Below are 20,739 nucleotides of genomic sequence, written 5' to 3'. Positions count from 1 at the left end.
TTTGCTGTCACTCTCCCTCCCTCCCTTCTCTCATTCTGATTTTCTTGGGCAAGCGTCTCTTGCCTGAGTCTTTACTGCTTGCTTACTCTTCCAATAAACTGCATGGCAGCATTTAGCAAGAGGTTTACTAGCTACTAGGGGATTATATCTCTAGGGAACCTGTTTACTGTGGGTAACCTTTGTCCAGCTGTTTCAGAAATGACTCCTTGAAGAATTACCCCAAGCTCCCATTCCTCAGAGCAATAGTATCCCGTACTGTTTAGGGCTGGCTTGGTTCTCCATGGTCCCCACTCTCTGTGGGGGTTGCCACATCTTTCGGGTAATGTCACAGAGGCCCCACAGTGTGGCTTGATTTGAGCACACCAATGACCAAGGGTTTCAAGTGACCAGAAGGTTTTAGGACAGCAGCGTGGATGCCATGGGGATGTGAACTGTGACCCACAGTGACCCTGTGGCTGCTACAATCTCCACAGGCTGACTTGCTCCTGGCCTACAGCTCGGTGAGAATGGTGTAAAAATGGGCAAGGGCCCTGAGACTACACCTGAGACTTTTTCTCCCTAACCCCTTCATCTACCACCTTTACCTGCTTTCAGCCCTATATACTAACACTTGCAGGTTTCTGGTAGGTACAAATTGTTCTGTAGAATGCCAAAATCTTGAAAATATTGTTGGGCAAAAAGTTTTCCTGATAAAAGAATTCCACCCATAAAATTGGTTTGGAGTAAACCCTGGTAAGCTGGGTTAGTCAGAGGAAAGCAGGACTTCTCAGAGCCTTAATATGCCAATGGGCCCTGTAACTTCTCAAGAGAGGTTAGGTGACCACCTAGCTCCTCCAGAAACACTTGGAGACACTCTGCCTCAGGCTCCAGGAGCAAGTAGCACAGGTCCAAGGCCCCTCTCTGCTAGTGACAAAACTGCCTGACGGGATGGGCCCAGCTGACTGCCCCTCCCTCAGAGTCCCCGTCGGGTGTTCAGCTTCTTCCCAGAGTGACAACGTGGGGTGGAGTGGAGGAAGATTCGGGGGCCCGAAGAGGTCTGGGCTCAGCTCTGGCTGGTGGCTGCGGGGGTGGTGGGTGGGGAGGCCTCCAGGCTTTTCTGCTCTCTGATTAGGACAATTTGTTTCTCCAGGGGGTCATTTGTGGTAGGAAGCACAACCCAGAAATTAAACTAAATATATTCAGTCCCCAGAAGATTGGTGGCAGCAGTGACATCTGGCTGGGGTTGGGGTGGCTGAGATTCCACCCGTGTTGGGATGTCATTGTGCTGACTCCTATATTTGAAGGGTTGGGAGGGAAATGGTCTGAGCTTCTAAGGCCTGGCCTAGGTGAAATGATGGAGATACAGGTTTGGGTTCTGGGGAAGGGGGCTCATTCCCTCATATCTGTTGTTAGCCCCTCACTCCAGATACCATTGTCTCCAGGGCTCAGGTCTTCTCTGCCTCTTCATGGCTGCTGTTTCTGCTGCCCGGTGTCCCCAGACCCACCAAGCTCACCAGCTCTGTTTTCCTGTGTTCTCCAATGAACCCACTGTCTTCTCCCTGGGGAAACATCCATTCCCTCCAGGTGGCTGTTGGGAGACAAAAGGGCTGAAATCTAATTTGTACTAAGTCGATATGACTTAGACAGCAATGTAATTGCATTAAATTTCCTAGCTGAAAGGGTTCTTAGCTATCTCAGGTGATTTTTGAGACTTGGTTGAAGGCCAAATGAAATCTTAAGCACTATTTGAACATGTGTAACAGACGAACGCATGGTTGCTCCGAGTGAGAGGGCACTGCCTGCCCTTACAGCTGGCTTGAATCCCTAAACGGGCTTTTGTGGAACAATGGTTGTAAACTACTAATTATACCTTTCATTCTAAAGAAAACTGGGGTACAGATTAAGGGAAGTGACTTGCTCAGGGTCACAGGGCCAGATACTGGCAAAGCTGGGACTTGTCCCTAGGGCCCCCTGACCTCTAGCTAACACTCCTGTCCCTGCCCTACGATGCCTGGGTATTTCTGTCTCAGGCCTCATCATTGCAGCCAGCTCCAAACACTAATCACCAGCTCTGCATCCTGGTAACATAAGGAACATTCATCATATCCCCAGCACTTATCCGTATCTCCCTGGGCCTTCCATTCCTTGGGAGTGGCCAGGGATTTCTCTGACCTTCATGCTGGAGGTTACCCCTTTCCTACTGCTGCTAATTTTTTTTCCTGTTTATTTTTTTTTCTATTTCCTCCCCAGCTTTATTGAGATACAATTGACATACAAATTTTCCTGTTAATTTTTACAACCCAATTGCTGCTGGGAATAAACACAAAAAAGAAGGTAAAGACACATTTCAGATTTTTCTCATTGCATGTTTTCATTTTTAATTAAATAAGTCAAGTAAGCCATCAGGTGATGGGTTCACATTCTGTTCTGCAAAGCAGATCCTGATTGGCGGTGGCCAACAGCTCGCCAAAGGGCAGCCCCTGTGTTTCCAGGAGATTGTAGCCATGGCAAGGACATCTAGGACATTGATGGCAAGGGGGCTGGGAGCAACATGGCCGAGCAGATTGAGCTACATGCTACACATACACACGTGTGGACACATATGTACATACCATGGCCATGTATGGTCATGGAGGGGGTGTCAGTACTATGTGGCCATGAAACATGACATAGGGTCGAGGTCTTGGCAAAAAGAGTTTGCAGGAGCCAAGAGAGAGCAGGGGAGCCAGGCAGACTTGGCCTAGAATGTACAGATGAAATGGAGGCTTTAGGGGGGCACCCAGTTCAAGACCAATGTTAGAGGAAACAGGGTACATGGATCATTTTATGACAAATAAATACAAATAAAATATGGTCTACAATATGAGCTAGGGCCTGAAGATGGCATCATGGTAACCTTGGAAACATAACTAAGTAGTCCTCCGCACACAGTATGGAATGACAAAGGTCACAAGATCAAAGGATCTTGAAGCTCTTAAGACATCTGCAGTTGCCAATCCTACTTCATCCTTTTGAGGTAGAAGGCAGCTTCCACTCTTCCTGAAACCATGGGCAGTTGAAAGGCCGTATATGGCTGCATTCAGAGGGTTTTCTCCCTACCCCTGAACGTCGTAGGATCTTTACCTACTACCCACCAACTCTGGATTTCAGAGGATGCTCATTTCAGTTTGTGTAGATTGACAGGACCCACTTGGCTTCTGTAGGTATCTGTCCCCCCAACCCCTGCTCTGTCAGGAACTCACCTTTGCTCTCAACCTTTGGGGATGGGAGTGAGGAGAGACTGCCTTCGGGACACAGCCATCCACTCTTCTGCCTCTGTCCTTCATAATCCAGGGCCTATCAAGGGACAGGCCCTATAGTCAGTTAAAATAGGGCCTAGTGTGAGACAGGATCACCCAGAGCTGGAAGAGATCTGCAGGGTCAGGACCAGACCATCTGATGCTTACATCTCCTGTCTGCTGTCTAAGCCAAGCATACATCTTCTGGGACAGGGAGCCCCTGACCTCCTGCTGGACAGAGAGCAGAGGTGGAAGGGTCCGATGCCACTGTAACGGGTTGGGTGGGCCCTCTGCCCTTAGGGGCTTGGCCAGCAGTGGCCCCTTTAGGCCAGCCCTCTGGCATAGCTCCCAGGCTGAGGGTACTGGCAGACCAACATTTTCTGTTTATTTAGTTACTTATTTTCAAGTGAGTGCATCGCATCAAGGGACGAAAGACTAGAACTTGCTCCTGTCTTTCAACCTTAGTAATAACTCGGTGATAACCTGCAGGGGCTACAGAGACCTGCACATCTGCTGCTGCTTTTTCCCTTCCCGTGGGTCTCAGGAATTTGGGCCCCCCAAAATCCTGCTCCCAAAGACCCCTCCCCCCATGTCCTCATCCACTTGTTTACAAACAAGGCCCAGCGGAGAAGCCAGGAATGGGCAGCAGTGGCGACTGCCTGAGGGTGTTGGACACTGCCCTGTCTCACCAGGGCCTGGAATGTTCTGAACTTTTTATATAGGCCAGGCTAAAGAGGTCTTCATGAAGAAAAAGAAAATGAGTAAACGCTCATTGCTGAATGGGCCTCTTGTTCTGGGGAAGCTGGCGGCTGGCGGAGGTGAGGCCTCAACTGCTCCCTCTGTCTCCAGGCAGGTGGGTGCTGTGGAGGGCAAGGCTCCTGGGGGAGCAAGTGAGAGCAAAGAAACCAGGCTGGTCTTGCTGGGACAGGAGGTACCAGTTCCTGGCTGGACCACCTTCCCCAGCCCAGCTCCCGGCTGAAAGCCCCTCAGGCATGACTCCAAGCAGGTCCCAGTACAGAGTGTGGAGTCAGTAGTCACCCCACCCTGTCCTCCTTAAACCCTGAGGGTTCCCAGGGCATTGCTGGGCCCCAGGCAACACTCACTTGAGTTGTGTCCTATTTCAGACACCTGGGCAAAGGTAATACAGCAGAAAGGGCCTGACTGTCACATCTTCAAATTAACAAGAGGAAATCGAGCTAAAAAAATACCCTGCTGCCATCGTGACTCCCACGCTCTCAGTTTTGTCCTCTTGTGTATTCTGAATCGTCTTGGAGTGTCCTCGTATGTATGAAGTGAACAGTTTCTATTATTATTATTTCGTCTTTCTTGATTTGGGTACAGCTTTGAGTCCCTGCAAATAATAAAATACTTTTTGTCTCTTCCTTTACACAAAATAAATAAGTTAAGTCAACCTGCAGTGTACAAATTGTCAATATCCTGAGAAGTCCCAAAGGTCCGTTCTCGGCATAGTCCTCAGAGCTCGGGGCGGAGGCCTGGGCCCCAGAGGCATATAGGAAGGAAGGAAGAAGTCTGCTGTCCACACCAGGAGAGCCCCAGGAAGGGCTCTGGATAGAGGTGCCTGCCCCTACCCACACACCCCCAGGTGGGGAACAGTGGAGGGAGCAGGAAAGGGGCTGGGACAGAATGGCCAGCAGTTCTGGGCCTGCCAGTAACATCCTGGCCTCACTCTGCTCCAGGATCAAGTTTTCAGAGCTGGAGTCCCTTTGCACCCCAAATTAGAGCCAGTTCCCTGCACAATTTATTCTTGGATTAGAAAACCTAGAGACATCCTTGATTGGCTGAATCCACGGTGATGGAGACCTAGCAGCTCAAATACACTGATTGTAACAGATCCCGCAGGATGGTTACCATCCTCACCTTTTCAAAGGCTGGCTTCCTGCCAGGACACACCCCTCCCTTCCGCATGGCAATACCAGCTGGACTCAGATCCTGTATTTCCCTGCTGTCTGTAATACTCCAAATAAAACCCAGCCCTCTGGGTTTGACAATGGGACAGATCTGACAGAGATTGTCCAGGAAATCAGAAACAGCCCTTAGCGAGCCATTGCAGCTTCCTGCAAGTTCTGAGGTGGTACTGAGTTCCACTCCCTAGTTTGGGGTGGGAGTGGGGAAAGGCTTCCACTTTGGGGACATTTGCTCCTTGGTCATAGGCCCTTGACCCCTCAGAAAATATGTTAGGACCCGGGAGAGATTTTCAAATCTGGCCTCTTCTCAGGAAGGGGGTAAGGACTACTAATTTATGCTGCCTCTGGACACTCAGCAAAGAACCGTCTTGGTTTCTGAGATTTGTTCCACATGGGTTCAAACAGAAAAGCCCGTGGGGCATTGTGGGCTGCCATGTGGCTACCTAGGTTCTGCTCTTTTTAGGGGAAGGCTCCTCTTCCTCACCCTTCAGCAGGAGTCAGAGTGCTCCCAACTGGTCTTTCCAGGCCCCCTCAGCCCCTCAAGCCCAGACTGCTTCCAAGCAGCACTTCTGTAGGAACAAACCTGAAAACACAGCCATGAAATAAGACACCAAACCATAAATAACTTAAAAAAAAAAGAAACAAATAAAACATTCAGCCCATCCCACGTTGAGCAATGCTCTTCCCAGAGCCTGAAAGGAGGAATTCAGACACTAACCACATAACCATGGTGACCAACCATGTGGCTGACCTCTGTCCCCTGTCTTCTCAGGGGAGGGGGTATCCTGATGTGACTTCTCCCCTCAAAGAGCAGCACTCTGTACTTCCTTCTGGGCCCTGCCCCACAGAGGCCTAGCTGGAAATGGCAGGACTCGTGAGCTGCCTTTTGCCTCCAGGGACCACAAATACTTCTGCCAGTCAGTCCTGAGGCAGCCTTCAAATATGGACATGCTCTTGGGAAGCCAGCTGAGCTGGGATGAGGCCTTTGGGCTGCAGTCACGTGAGGGTTGGCCACGCCATTTCAAAACATGCTGCCTGCTAGCAGCAAGGACATGAATGGATCAGAGGAGGTAGCCACGAGAATCTAAGGCAGGCAGATGCCATGGACTTGGCAGTTCTGTATCCACCGTTCAGCCTCAAACTTGGATGCGGAACAGGGTTATGGCCCCTGATTGTATTTCCTTCCCTCACCCTCAAATCATTCTAAAAATGTAATTAAAGGCTCCTCTTTAGGTGTATGATACAGATTAACACTGCGGGCATAAAGCAACAGGGAAGATTTTCTGTGTCTGTATGTGTGTGTACATTTGTGTTATTAGGATGTTTTTCTGTCTGTGTATATGGTGTGAGTGTAGGTATTTGTCTTTATCTGCATGTGTTTTGTAGCTCTTATACAAAGCTGTTATCTCTCCTCCCAGGGACCCACCCAGATGCCACACTGGATCGTGGAGAAATTCAGAAACTGAAAGGTTGACACTGTGTACAGCAGGGAGTCTAACTGCAACTAGCCAGTGCTCAGAACCCCTTCTGTTTTTCAATTATGTGTGGACTTTGGCCCACAGGGTCTTTAGGCATCTATGTGTGTTTCATGTATGTTTCTGTGTGTTATGTGTGTGTGTATATGAGAGAGAGGGAACGAGTGAGAAAGGCTTGTCAATAGGCCCAGGCCTGGCTGGGCCTGCTCAGGTGACCACAGCCCCTTAGGTCTGGGTTTGACGGCCCTCAAAGGGACCGGCCACTGTTCCGTTCTCAGCCAGAAACTCCAGGCCCACAGCTGCGGCGGGGAAGCGACCTGATTGGGGACCTACTTTTCTACGGGGGGGTGGGCGGGCGTTCCAGCGGAAGTGCTGCCTGCTTCCTGCGCGGCTCCCTGCCACCCACCGAGGGCGCTGCTGCCGGCTGGCTCCCCGCTTGCCTGGGTGAGGCAGGCAGGGTGGGACTTTCACCAGGAGGGGTGCTCGCCGCTCTGGGCTCCCTACGTGACCCAGAAGGTGCCGCGCTCCTCCAGCAGGCTGACGGAGCGGTTGGAGAGCGAGGCGGCATCCTGCACCGGTCTGTAGCCGAAGAGGTGCATGGCGGGGCCGCAGGCGGCCTGCACCACCTGCGCCAGCTTGAACGGCATGCTGAAGCGCCATTTCTCAAACTGCTCCGAGGAATTCTTCTGCGTGGAGTAGATGCCGTCATGGGCCGCCTGCGTGTTCTTCTGGATCCAGTCCTCTACTTGTGGGGTCAGGGGGATGCCGGCAAAGCGGTACATCTCCTGGGCCTTCTGCAGCGGCCTCAGGGCCACGTCCTCGTAGCGCACCAGCATGTAGCGGCCCCGCAGCCAGGCCGGCTGCCTCAGGCCCAGTTCGGCCGATAAGCGGATGCTCTCACAGTTGCCCCTCAGCCGCTGCACTTCTTCCTCCCGCAGCTGGTCCTGTCCCTTGGCCAGCCACTTCTTCCAGGTCTCGTACTTGTCGGCGAAGGCCACCATGCGGGAGGCCAGCACGGCGCGGGGGTCACGCACCAGCTGGATGACGCGCAAGTCAAGCCGGGGGTCCTCGGCCAGTGGCTGCAGGAACTCCAGCTGTCGGATGCGTACGGCCTTGACCGCCATGTGCTCCTTGCGGTGGCAGGCCTCGGCAGCCAGCGTCATGTTAAGGGGGCCACAGCGGCGGTTCTTGCAGGGGTACTTCTCGAAGACCTTCTTGACGACGGGCGTGCAGACGGGGTCCTCGCAGAGGGAGCGGCTGGAACCCCGGCGGAACACGAACTGGGTCAGGTGGTCCTCGGGCAGCGGGGTGATGAAATGCTCCAGGATGTACAGGTCGCACAGGAAGAGCTGCTTGAGCACGTCTCGGTAGACCAGAGCTGAGCCCGCGGCATTGGCGCCGCCCTGCTCGAAGGACACCGTGCGCTCGATGTGCCACAGCGGCTCGAAGAGGTAGAAGATGTTGCCTTGCTGGTTGAAGAATTCCCCTACAAACGAGGAGCCGGTGCGGGTAGTGGCCATGAGGAGCACGTGGCGCCTGGGCGGGGCCTCGGCGGGTGGGCGGGGCTCCTCCTGCTCCGCCGCCTCCTCCCCAGCCTGCTCTGCTGGCTCCACGCCCAACTGCAAACTTAGGTTTCGAAGGCGGCTCTGTAGTTGCGTGAAGGCCGAATCCAGCTCACTCAAGGACAAGAGAGATGCGTTCTCAGCCAAGACCAGGGCTGGATCGGTGCTGTTGGCATCTACCAGGGATTGGGGAATTTGCTTCAGCTTGTCTGAAACCCTGTGAAGACAAAGGGATCAGTGACTGACCGGGGACTCCATCCCCTGTGCCACCAGAAGGCGCATCCCTGGCTGATCACCTGGAAGCTGACTTTGAGACAAGGATTTGAGTGTAAGTAGTTTACTTGGGACACGATCACAGGAAGAACTGCTAGCAGGGTAGGGATGTGAGGCAGGGAGGAAAGGAAGTCCCTAAGGGTGAGCAGGCTACCCCTGGGGCAAATGGCTCTGCTACAGGGTAGGTAGAACACACCTTAGGATTCTCTCACCCAAGAGGTATGAAGCTCCCAGCTGACCTTGCCTGAGGGCTGCTTTCAGAGGCATTTATTCCCCAGGACTTCTGGCTTGCCAGTGTGCGGGTGGAGAGAATATCCTCAGGTGGAGAGTTGCAGGCACTTGCAATAGGACCCAGTTGGCACAAACTGGAACAGTCCATGCTGAGACACCCAGGCAGGGCACTCATATAATGCCTACTGGGCAGCCCAGTTCCTAACCTACCCATCTTGGTTGATGCTTTCTTGCAGAGGTTGTGCTCAGGCCCACTAGCAGGGTCACTGCATACAGTGGTACACTGCCAACTCTAGGTGGCAGTATTCCCAGCATAGCCCATGTGAGTGCACACCCCTGGAATTGAACAATACACAACCTGGGCAATTGCATGGCAGCTCTGTCCACCAGGTCTGTACCAGGACCCTGCCTCACCCTGGTCCATGACTTCAGATTCATATGAGGGATGTGCTGTTAATGTGAGGCATCATTCTAGGTCAGGAAGTAAGTTAATAATAATAACCATGGCCAGCAAGTATTGGACTCCAGTTACATGCCAAGCACTGGGCTAAATGCTTTTACATTTTCTCATTTAATCTTCACATCAAGGCAAGCCCAATCATTCCCCACAGTTTACAGAAGAGAAATTTAAGACAGAAAAGTGAAATAATTTGTCTTAAGCTCTCACAGCTGGGAAGGGCCAGAGTCAGGGTTCCAACCCAGGCTGCTTGAGTCCAGAGCCTGTCTCACTACTGTGCAGTCATGAGGATGTGGGCATGACTTATAGCCTGTGGGCCTGGTAGTTGCTGGTTGAAGGACTGCCTTTGTAGGTCCATATACATACAGACTCCCATATACATATGAGAGCCCTATAACTACCTCTCTGCCCCTACCCCCCCCACCTTGATAAGGAAGACTTGTGCTTGCATCCCTCACCTTGATATGATTTTATTTTCCTTTTCAATGAAGACAAAAACCACCACCACAAAAGCCAGGAAAAGGGCGTATTTGCTCCTCATTCTCAGGCTGTGCAGAAAGTGTCGGCAGTCCTGAGGCATAGTGAGTCCTTTCTCCATGGGGAAGGGTGGGGTCGTGGGCACTCAGCTCGGGGGCATCACTCAGGACCTGGCTCGTCGTTCAGGTGGGGGACACCTGGTCCTGTGGAGAGATGGGCAGTCAGGACACCCTTGTCTGTAGATGAGAACAAAGAGGAGCTCTTCCACCAGACTTTTGGGAACCCCAAGGCCTGCTTAGCACCCAGACCCACTCCCCAGTGGACTGTGCCCCAGAGAGTTGAAATCAGGTCATTTAAAATGCAGTGAGCCTTCTGATTCACCCCTGTCACCTCCATCAATTTATCCTTTGACCTCATACATGACTCAATGGTAAGTATATGGAAAAGAATCCTCCTTGCAGTATGCATGTTTGCAATAGCAAAAGACTGCAAACACTTAAAAAAAATGATGGCGCATCCATGCAATGGATTATTATGAGGCCATAAAGAATAATGAGGTGGATCTACAAATGCTAATGTGAACAATCTACTATGTATATGAAAATTTTATATATATAATAATATATAAATATATAAGCAAGATGCAGATATAGTGTGTTTATATAGGATAGGTTTTCTTAATCTTAGCACTACTATTTTGGATCAGATAATTCTTTGTTGTGGGGGCTGTCCTATGCATTGTAGGATGTTTAACAGCATCCTTGGCCCCTAGCACATGATTTGGCCCCTACACATTAGATAACGGTATCATCCCCTCTGCTCAGATGTGACAATCAGAAATGTTTCTAGGCATTGTCAGATGGACCCTGAGCAGGGGGGAGATGCAAAGTCATCCCAGGTTGAGTATCTCTGATGTAGTATGCTCCCATTTGAAAAAAAAAATTAAGGGAGAGAAAAATATAAATGCTAGGTACAATTGGCCTTGTAACAGAGGGACAGTAGGTTAGGAGAGAAGGCTGGGTCGAATCTTAAGTTTTCTATATAACATTGTGCACCATTAGAATTTTTACCATGTGGGTGTGTACATTTTTTAAAATTAATTAAAGGTTTTCACTGTAGCACATGATTTCTAACAAAATCCTCCACGTGGCCTCGGCCTTGAGGTCTCAGTTTTGTGAGGCAGCTTCCCCAGGGATAGGTTAGGGCTCCCTCAGCCCCACCACACTACAGAGACTCTTACTAGCACCTGAGACTTTGTCATAAAGCAGACCCACTTGTAATGACTTGTTTGATGCTGATCATCCCTTCATGGAGGACGGGGAGTTTGTCCGGGCCCCTCATAATCCCTTAGCACTCGGCCAGGCACACAGGAGACACTCATGCATGATTGCTAAATGACAAAATAGTTAAAGGAATAAATGACTCTCAGTGGAAGGTGTCTATATTTTTAAAAGCTGGAGCAAATTCACTATTGCCCATTGGAACCTGAATCACCATTTCTTTCATTTATCCTCACCATCATACATACCTGCCCTGCACCACAAGCCCCAAATTCCAGCACAACCCCCTCTTCCAAAAGTCTATCCTTATCTCCATAAGGACCCTCAACCATGGGAGACAGTCTGCTCCCAGTATGGAAAAATCTTATTGGGATCTCATGCATGGCATCCAGGACCATCCTTCTTTCTGGGAAAGATTGATTTCTTCTAAGCTGATGTTGACAGGGGAGTGGGAGGGCAGGAAGGAGGGTCCCAGGGCTGCACCTTTGTCACACAATGGAAGTGTCTTCAGGGACAGCCAGAAAATCTATCCTCTAGGGAAAGCAGTGAGGCCAGGTTTCTACTTGTGAGAAGGCAGATGTGTACCCTGGCAGCCGGAGTGGAGGTCCCCAGCTGTGCAGGATAGAGTGGTGGTAGGGCAGCGGGCAGCTCTTCCTGGCAGAGTGCTGGGGTGCTTCATGAGTGTGAGTAGGTGGAGAGGAGTCAGGAGGGAAGAGAGCTGCAAGGCCAGTTCAAGGTCAACTGGAATATTCTTGGCTCTTCCAAATTCTTCTGGGCCATTCATTTCCCATGCACTCATTAAACAAATATTTCCTGAGCACCTACTATGTGCCAGTCTAGGCAATGGGGATACAGCAGTGAACAAGCAGACCCAGCCCATGCCTTCAAGGGGCTTACACTCTGGTTGAAAGAGCCAGCTTGAAGGATATGGGTAGATGAAATCTAGTGAAATTTATAAAATTACTGCTCTGTGCCTGATGCCATGCTAAGCACTTGATTTGCATTTCCTCATCAAATCCTCACAAAAGCCCATTTCATTTTACAGATGAAGAAACTGGGATTGTGAGAGGTTAAATAATTTGCACACGGGTCCTCCAGCAGCAGCCTGATCCCCCCTCCCTGATCCAGGTCATTCAGGCCCCTTGATGCTCCACAGTGACTGCTCCCTGGCACATACACACTGTAGCACATATGGTAGGACTTTTCCAGCTAATGGTCTGTTTATCTCTCGTTCCCAGACTGCAAGCTCTTGGAAGTGAAGACCAGCATCTAAAATGGGACCCGCCACATACCTGCTGCCCAGCAAATCACTGGTAAGTCAACCCATTGAAGCTGGTGCCTGGTAGGCTGTCAGCATGAGTTTGCAGAATCCTGGGCAGAGCTGCGTTCCCTATGCAGCCAGGTTAGCCTGTTGGGGGTGGGGGGTGCGAGGCTGCCTGTCTGCTGGGAGTATTGGGTGAGACCCAATACTGAGTCTTCTGACCACAAAGGGCTGAAATCTTGGCTATCTGCCCTCTTGGGTCAGCTGAGAGTTGCCTGCTTTTATGATGTGAGGGAAGCAGAAGGAGCTGGGACCAGAAGTCCTGGGCTCTAGTCCTCCTGCATGTCTACCATGCTGTGTAACATTGCATAAGTGACTTAGCTTCTCTGGGCCTCAGTTTCTTCACTGGTGACATGGAAAGGGCAGTTCCTACTGCATGAAGTTGCTGTGAAGAGCAGTATCTGGTGCATGGGAGAGGGAGAAAAAGCAGTTGTGGGGCAGGGGGAGTTATCTTCGTTGTCCTCTCTCTGCGGGGTCTAGTATCTTTGATAGGATTTAGAAGTTTGGTTGCGACGATGACAAAGCTCCTGAACCTTCCTCTCCCCTCCCTTCCAGCACTGTTTCTATTTTGAGTCACTGTCCCAGCCCCCTGACTGCCACAAATACAGGGTTTTGAGAACCTTCCCGGTGTTGCTCTAAAAGGAAGAAGCAAGGGTGAAAACCCCCTCCGAATGAAACCCCTGTGACATCTGTGACACTGGATAAACCTTTGTTCTTTTTGCCCCCAGAACCTCAGTGCCCTGCTCCATGCGTACCAGGCAGAGTGGGTGCACCAGAATACTTGTAGAAGGAAGAGATGAATGCCTTTTCCAAAACATTTAGCCCAGTGTGAGATGCTTAATTGTTCTAAGTTGATGGACAATATAAAGAGAAAGAAGAAAAAGCCGTGGTTCCCTGAGTGAACCACACATGTGCGCCGTGACCCTGTGCTGAGAGTTTGTGCTGAGCATTTGCCCTGAGCTTGTACTACAAGCATGTGTTGAGTGTATACTGTAGGTATATGCTATAAGTGTGTGCTACGAGTGTGTACCGTGGGCAAAACTTCACGCGTGGGGCTTCACATATGTTGATCTCTTGAATTATATCAATCCGGGATGCTATTTTGAGGATAGAGAAACTAGGCCTGTGGCTTTCAGTTCAAGCCTCTACAGCTCTGTGCTTATAATGGGGAGGGCAGAAAGCAGCGAAGGCATCCCAGGCAGTCTAGTGAGGGAGCATTGGAAAGGAAGCAGGCTGTGATCTGAGGCTCTAAACTCTAGGCATGGCTTCCCTACCTTGCTCTCCGCTCGGGGACCTTTCTGCTCAAGCCTCCCTCGTGACCTGGCAAGGCACCCACATGAGAGAACAGTTTTCTTCTTGGATGGCTCCCAGGCAGGCCCCTGGCTTCCCCAGGCCTTCCACTGAGGCCCCAGATGGACTGCAGCCCACTCCTGCCTCCCCCGCGGGAGCCAGGGTCCCGGAGTCTGCTGTGCATGGAGCCCTGATAAGGGATGGGCGCTGCCAGACGTTGCATCAGGCAGCAAAGCTCCACTCCCCTCACTTGCTCAGGGCCAGGAACCCAGCAGGGATTGGGGCCTCAGCTGTGGCAGGCCCTCCCTGCGCACAGCCTTTCCACCAGGCAGGAGGAGGAGCTGCCTGGGCTGACAGAGGCCAAGAGCTGAGATGGAGGAGGCTCCCTGGGCAGAGATGGGGGCAGTGAAGCCCATTGTGGGAAAATTCTGAACTGACTCATAAGCCGCAGCCTTTGGCTGGGAGGCTGTCCCAACCGTGCCGTGTCACCAAACACCTGGGAGGGGAGACCTTGGGAGGGTTTCTGCGGGTTGTCTCTGGGTCCCCTAGAGTGGAGACAGAGGGCAGGACAGGGAGAAGGGGCACACAAGCTCGCAGATGATCTTTTCTTGGAGGACGCAGGAGTCCATCCAGTGGCTTGTCCAGGCGAGGTCTTATTTCACATTGGGACATCCAGAGCTGGCTTGGGAAAGACCAGGGCCCCCCAATATCTTGAGCTTAGTATCAGATAGGAGAGTAAATACCCAGAGGTTGTTGGACGAACCAGTGAGGAAAGGAAGAAGAGGAGGAATGAGAGGACAAGGAAATGGTTGAAGGCCTAGCCGAGGGAGGCTCTCCTGTGCAGCCTGGGGCCATCATTCCTCCCCAAGCCCCTCACAGCCCGGGGCTCTAGCTTCCTCTCTCAGGAACAAACCATGTTAAACTTCAACTTCCGCCAAGACAGAGACAGAGTAGATGCAGCCAAAGGTGGAGGTGTGTGTCACCTGAGTGACTGTGGACATCCAAGAACTTGTGAGAAGCTGTGGGCCAGAGCCACTAGGGGGACCACAGGGCTGAGGGCCAGCCTGGCAGGGTTGGAGCTGCCACAGACACTCAAGGAGCCAGCCCTGGCCGGGACAGACCCCGCTGGTCCTCAGCCCCATCTTGCTGTACGGGCGTGTGGGGGAGCACGCTCTCTCCCGCATCTGACACGGCCACTTCATCAGGGCCTGTTCAGCTGTGTGAGAAACACATCCTGTGCAAACCCCAGTGCTGACAGCTGCATGGATATGGGGCCCTAGAGAACAGTCCCCGGCCTCCCTGTCAGCACAGGTACTTCCTGTGCCTCTCACGCTGAACCCTGGGCCCTGGGCCAGGTCGGAGCTGACCCACTACTCTGGGCTCTGCTACCCCTGTCCAGTCAGGAGCTGCAGCTGAGGCTGGTGTCCAGGATGCCCCTAACCATGCAGCTGGGCCGCCTGGGAGGAGTCCTCTGGCTTGCTTGGAACTAACCTGGAAGTGGGCCAACAATCATGGCCAAGGATGTGCACCCAGCCCTGAAAATCCAACATGTGAGCAGCAGCTTGAGTGTCTCAGCAGACGGGGCTGGCTGAGGAACTGCATGGGCACAATGAATGCAAGCCATGCAAGAGTTAAAAATGCTGATGCCCAGCTACAAAAACGGCGTATTAAGTGATCATTCTTTTTACTTTATGCCCTTTCGTAGTCTTTGAATTTTTGACAACCATACACAAGTACCACTTTAATAAGTTTTAAAATCCAACATGAAACTCAAAAAAGAGAAGTATTAGATTGGAAGTGGTGTGGAAAATGCATCAGAAGAAGGCAGGCCCAGAGGCCAGGAGACCAGGCCGTCCCGTCTGTACTGGTCCAGGAGAGAGAAGGCCGCCTGAGCAAGTGGGGCCAGAGTGCAGAAGAGGAAGGATAGACATGTGGGACTTTAAGGATGCCAGCGTGGTGCCTGTGACAAGCACATCTTAGATGAGCCTTGAGGACTGTGAGTTTATGAAGTGAAATAAGTCAGACACAATAGGCCAAATCCTGTATGATGCCACTTACATGTGGCATCTAGAGGAGCCAAATTCAGAGAGACAAAGACTGGAAGGGTGGTTGCCTGGGCCTGGGGGGAGGGGAAATGGGGAGTTAGTGTTTAGTGGGGATGGAATGTCAGTTTGGGAAAATGAAAAAATTCTAGAGATCAGTGGTGGTGAAGGTTGTACAACAACGTGAATATACTTAATGCTACTGAACTGTACACTTAAAAATGGTTAGAAAAGCCAATTTTATGGTATATATATTTCCACAATAAAAAAAACGAATTCATAAACAGTGATGCCTATGGGCGGAGGTGGGGAGGGAGGTGAACAGAGGGCTTTTGGAGGACCCCTGGTTCCTTCCTTGGGCAGCAGATGCCTGGCACATGGCAGGGCTCAATAACATTTGTGAAGTGAAAGAATGGATTCATACACTGTCTTGAAGACTTAGCTGTGGTTTCCTGTAGTTCCTCTTCCCCGGTGCTAGTGGAATACTTGGACACGTAGAAGATGCTTGATTAATACGCTATTGATTATATATATGTGTGTGCTTGTGTATAGAGGAGGTGGGGAGGGATGGGGAGAGAGACAGACAGAGAAAGGGACGGAGACAGAGAGAGAGAGAGAGAACACAGACATTCTGGAAGTCTGAACAAGTTAAAAGTGAATCTCTATGCAGCTTGACTTCCTTGCCTTTATGTATTGACTTTGAAGCCTTGTGACGCTAGGAAAGGAACTTAAATCTGAGTGGTTTCCTCATCTGTAAATGGGACACTTATAGCATCTGTTGTACACTCAGTGGTCACAGGGAATTCATTGAGAAGATGCTAGTGAACTCTAACCCAAGCCCAAGTTGTGGTAAGTGGTCCTACTGAGGAACTGCTTGCCCTGTCTTTACAGATGCAGCAGATTCTGTGGCTTGTGATTGGTGGTGAGTGCTGGAATGGTGGGGGTGGGAGGGGGTCTGAGTCCCCTAAAAATACCAGGATGAAGAAAGGAAACAGTGACTGGGCTGACTACAGCTGGAAATGTCCCTCAGGCAGAGCCACTACGGCTCATTTAGGGACAGCATTTGGCCCTGGGCCTCTCATCCTCCTCATTCTCAGTCTCATCTGGGAGTAAACTTGCTGACTTTCCCCATCCCAGGCACTGCAGTCACCTGTAGCCCTGAGGCAGCAGGGCAGCCAGAGAGAGACCCAGAAACACCATAGGCAGAACCCTTAAGTATGCTCTCTCCCCAGCTTTCCCACAGGCCAAAACTGCCCACAAATTCCATATGGCCCACATGGCCAGGAAGTGCTGAGTGCGCTCGCTGACAAGTGTGGCTGCAAAGGGACAAGAGCTGTGGGCTGGGGCAGGACAACGGACCCTGCAGAAAAGCTGTCTCCACTCGGGCTGTTATGAACAGGGGGCTTCAGGCCTCAGAGCTGTCAGGCCGAGGACAAGTTGAATGCCAGTGGATTTTGCCCCCAGGACAAAATCATGTTGTCCACAGTGGCTAAGGCCAACAGCCTTACACAAAGCAGCGTGGCTTTCCAACTCCAGTTGTCCTTGCCTCTGACTATGTGAGTCTGAGGAGGGCATTTCTTTTAGAGAGGTCTAAGAGAAATCTGTCCTACACATCACCCCGCCAATCATGCAAAAAATATGGCTCTTGCCCTAAAACTGCAGAATGGCAGGACTGGAAAGGGCTTGGAAATTTTCTTATCTACCCTTCCATGTTTTTCATCTATAGCAGTTCAGGCTCAGAGGAGGGAAGTGCTTGACCAAGGCAGACAACTGGATAGTGACAAAACTTGAATTACAATGCAGGTCAGTGATGGTCCTGCCCAACTTTATCACTCTGACTCTTATAGCTTAGCCCACTCAAGAATCTTCAACACAGGATGGCAAATAGCACACATTCCACCACTCAGTAGTCCTGTGCCTGGGTCAGACATCACTAATCAATCATCATCCTCTTTTTAGTTGGGACTAAATGTAGCCTCATTAGCCTTCTCAGTGCAGTGCCAATCCATTAGAGTTGGCATGTGAGATAAAAACCAATCTGCCCTCCCAACTTTACAGGATCCTTACTGGCTACCAAACAAAATTCATCACCACCCATTTGGCATTCTGCTATCTGACATCACCCCCCAATGCCAGCCCCAATTCCAGTTCTCACCCCTCCATTCAAGCACACATGCCTTGTACATTATTCCTCCAAGCCTTTCATTTAGCACATACAGCCCTTTACTGAACAGAACACCACAGATGACAATGAATAGTGAAGTTACTAAGAATAGTTAAAGCATCAAAATTTGCAAGAAAGAAATTTGCTTCTGAAAAGAACTGCAACAGATGCAAAGGTCTTATGATTTCACCTCTCTTTCCCCTCTTTCTCTTTCTCGCTTTGCTGGTGCTTGCATGAACGAGAGTGGCAGTGGAGTTAGAGCATCTAGGACACTGCACAGAACTGCTACCAATCCATTCTGCAGCACAGTTGGCAAAGGTCTTCATATGGCTAATTTTATATGATTACTCACATGCCTTTATATGTTTTTATGAATCAGAGCCAAAATTTTAAGTCCTAGGGCTACCCCACAAAATGATTTCTGGGTTTGGGGAAAATTGGGGCAAGTCCATTGGAGTGTGTCTTGAGTGTGAACATAATCTGCGATGGGGGTTACAGCAGGAAAAGTTTGAGGCCAGTTGCCTAAAAAAAGCATATCAATCTGAAAAAGAATATGTATGTATATGTATAACTGAGTCACTTTGCTATATACCTGAAACATTGTAAATCAATTATACTTCAATAAAAAAATTGTTTTTAAAGGTGACATACTGTGTGATTCCATATATAACATTTTTTTTAATTGAAGTATAGTCGATTTACAATGTTGTGTTAGTTTCTGGTGTACGTGTAGAGATTCAGTTATACATATGTGTATATATATATATACACACACACTCATTTTCGTATTCTTTTTCATTATAGCTATTACAAGGTATTGAATATAGCTCCCTGTATTATACAGTAGGGCATTGTTGTTTATCTATTTTATATCTAATAGTAACTGCAAATCCCAAACTCCCAATTTATCCCTCCCCACTCCCTTTCCTCCCTGGTAACCATACGTTTGTTTTCTCCATCTGTGAGTCTGTTTCTATTTTGTGAGTAAGTTCGTGTGTATCATTTTTTTTTTTTTGATTCCACATATAAGTGGAATTTGGTATGTTTGGTATATATATCATTTGGTATTTTTTTTCTCTTTCTGGCTTACTTCACTTAGTATGACAATCTCCAGGTCCATCTGTGTTGCTGCAGATGGCATTGTTTCATTCTTTTTTATGGCTGAGTAGTATTCCATCATGTATCATTTATATAACATTTTAAAAATGACAAAATTGTAAGAGACAAGAACAAGTTAGTATTGCCAGGAGCTAAAGAAGGGGTGGGGGTGGAAGGGAAGTGGGCATAGCTATAAAATGGCAACATGAGGAGTCCTTATGGTGATAGAAATGTTCTGTATCTTGACTGGTTGTGATACTGCACTAGAGTTTTGCACCATCAGGGGAAACTGGGTAATGGGTTCATGGGATCCTGTATTATTTCTTAAAATTGCACGGGTATCTACAGTACCTCCAAACAAAAAAGTAATTAACTAGAAAAGAAAAAAGAGGCCCTACGATAGCAAACAAGTTTTAAAGAGATCTTTGGAAAATGGAGCTGGAGGTGGGTGGTAAGATTGAGCAGAAATGGCCTTCCTGGGGCAGGAGTGAGCGAGCGGAGTCCAATCCGGAACTCTTGAGTCTGGCTTTTTGGGACACATGGACTGGCCACCCTCCTGGGGTCTCTTCAAGTGTAAGGACAAACTTGGGGGCTTTTTGAGGAGGTAAAATGATGAGGAAGCCTATCCCCACAGCAGGGGAAAGAGAAAGATGGGAAAGGATTCTGGAGGGGATGACACAACATCTGACCCCTTCATCAGCTGGAGGACCAGCAGTGAGCTCCAGTTTGGAGAGGAGTGGGGAGGCCACACAGGACTCAGTGCTGCCTCAGGGCCCAGAGATCCAAGGGGGGCCTCAGAAGGTGGTTCAGGCATGGCCTTGGAGAGAGGAGATCCTGGCAGCCACACTGTGCAACACTGTCACTCAGGGTATGTGAGACCCAAGCACATCTAGGTTATCTATGAACTGCTCACTGGACCTACCAAGGGGCAAAGCAAGCTTCAGGACACTTTATGGCAATTCTGTGGTTCCCAAGCGAGAAGGAGGTGAAGAATTTGCAACTAAGGTGGAAATTTTAGAAGTGAATGTAATTGAGAAAGTACCTAGTGAACCTCTGGCTGATAAAGCTCACATTCAGCCAGTAAATTCATTTGCTGAGCCCTTGCTCTGGGCCAAGCATGGGAAGAGGCAAGGGGAGTAGAGGGAGGGAAAGACAGTCTCCATCCTCGGGGAGCTGAAGAATAACAGAAGTTAACACTCCTAATGAAGTGGGCACTGTTCCAAGCACTTCACACATAAATATATTGAGTCCTCAGAACAACCCTGTGAGGAATAAGTAGATAAAAATAGATCGTACTGACCACCCCGATTAAGGCAGTGGACAAACAACTTTCCCTCAGTTAACAAGGAAGAGTGGGGATTTGAACCCAGGCAGTCTGTCTCCATGGCCCGTAAATTCAACCACGGCTCTCTAGCACTGAGCAGGAGATTTAGCCAAAAGGCAGGAGCTGTACGTGGTGGGCAGATCAGAGTCCTGGCCAGGAACTGGTCTTCTAGGACATGTACTAACTTGTACGACTCTGAACAACTCTCTGGACCTCTTTCTATCTCACGCTCCTTCTATCAGAGACAAACATGGCCCCAGATGCAAGGCTATTGGAGAGTCTTTGAAGAAACATGCTTTGGAGGCATTGGGCCGGTGCTGGCTTCTCAGGAAACGGGAGCTTAGTGGCCATCCCAGATAAGCAGCTGTCATTGGCTGTAGGTGACAAGTAGAATGTCACCTTGCTTCTTGCCCCAACCCTGCAGTTGTGCACAGGAGCATGGTTGCTCCAATAGAGCCAGATCCCAGAGCCTGAGTGGGCCTGAAAGTCTGAGGCAGCATTGTGAAACGCAGCAGAGGCGACCTGGGGTGGAACCTATAGGCTCTGTTCCTCCAGAATCAAAT

The 20,739-nt window shown here is 50.0% G+C and overlaps 1 protein-coding gene across 3 annotated transcripts in view; it reads right to left on the bottom strand.

Moving 5' to 3' along the window:
• Positions 1 to 2,324: 2,324 nt before the first annotated feature.
• CHST3 (carbohydrate sulfotransferase 3) overlaps positions 2,325 to 20,739 on the bottom strand; it is a 34,721-nt gene continuing 16,306 nt past the window's right edge. For all 3 annotated transcript variants that reach the window (XM_010963208.3, XM_045522738.2, XM_010963211.3), the window contains exons 2-3: positions 9,639 to 9,860; positions 2,325 to 8,436 (exon numbers count right to left, since the gene is read on the bottom strand). In XM_010963208.3, the coding sequence (XP_010961510.1) occupies positions 7,158 to 8,436; positions 9,639 to 9,778 (1,419 nt within the window). In that variant the 5' untranslated portion in view covers positions 9,779 to 9,860 and the 3' untranslated portion in view covers positions 2,325 to 7,157. The remainder of the gene's footprint in view (positions 8,437 to 9,638; positions 9,861 to 20,739) is intronic.

This window comes from Camelus bactrianus, chromosome 11, assembly GCF_048773025.1.
Source record: "Camelus bactrianus isolate YW-2024 breed Bactrian camel chromosome 11, ASM4877302v1, whole genome shotgun sequence".
In the NCBI taxonomy this organism is placed as follows: Eukaryota; Metazoa; Chordata; class Mammalia; order Artiodactyla; family Camelidae; genus Camelus; species Camelus bactrianus.
Note: the sequence above shows the minus strand (reverse complement) of the source record. Positions and strands in the feature narration are given on the sequence as shown.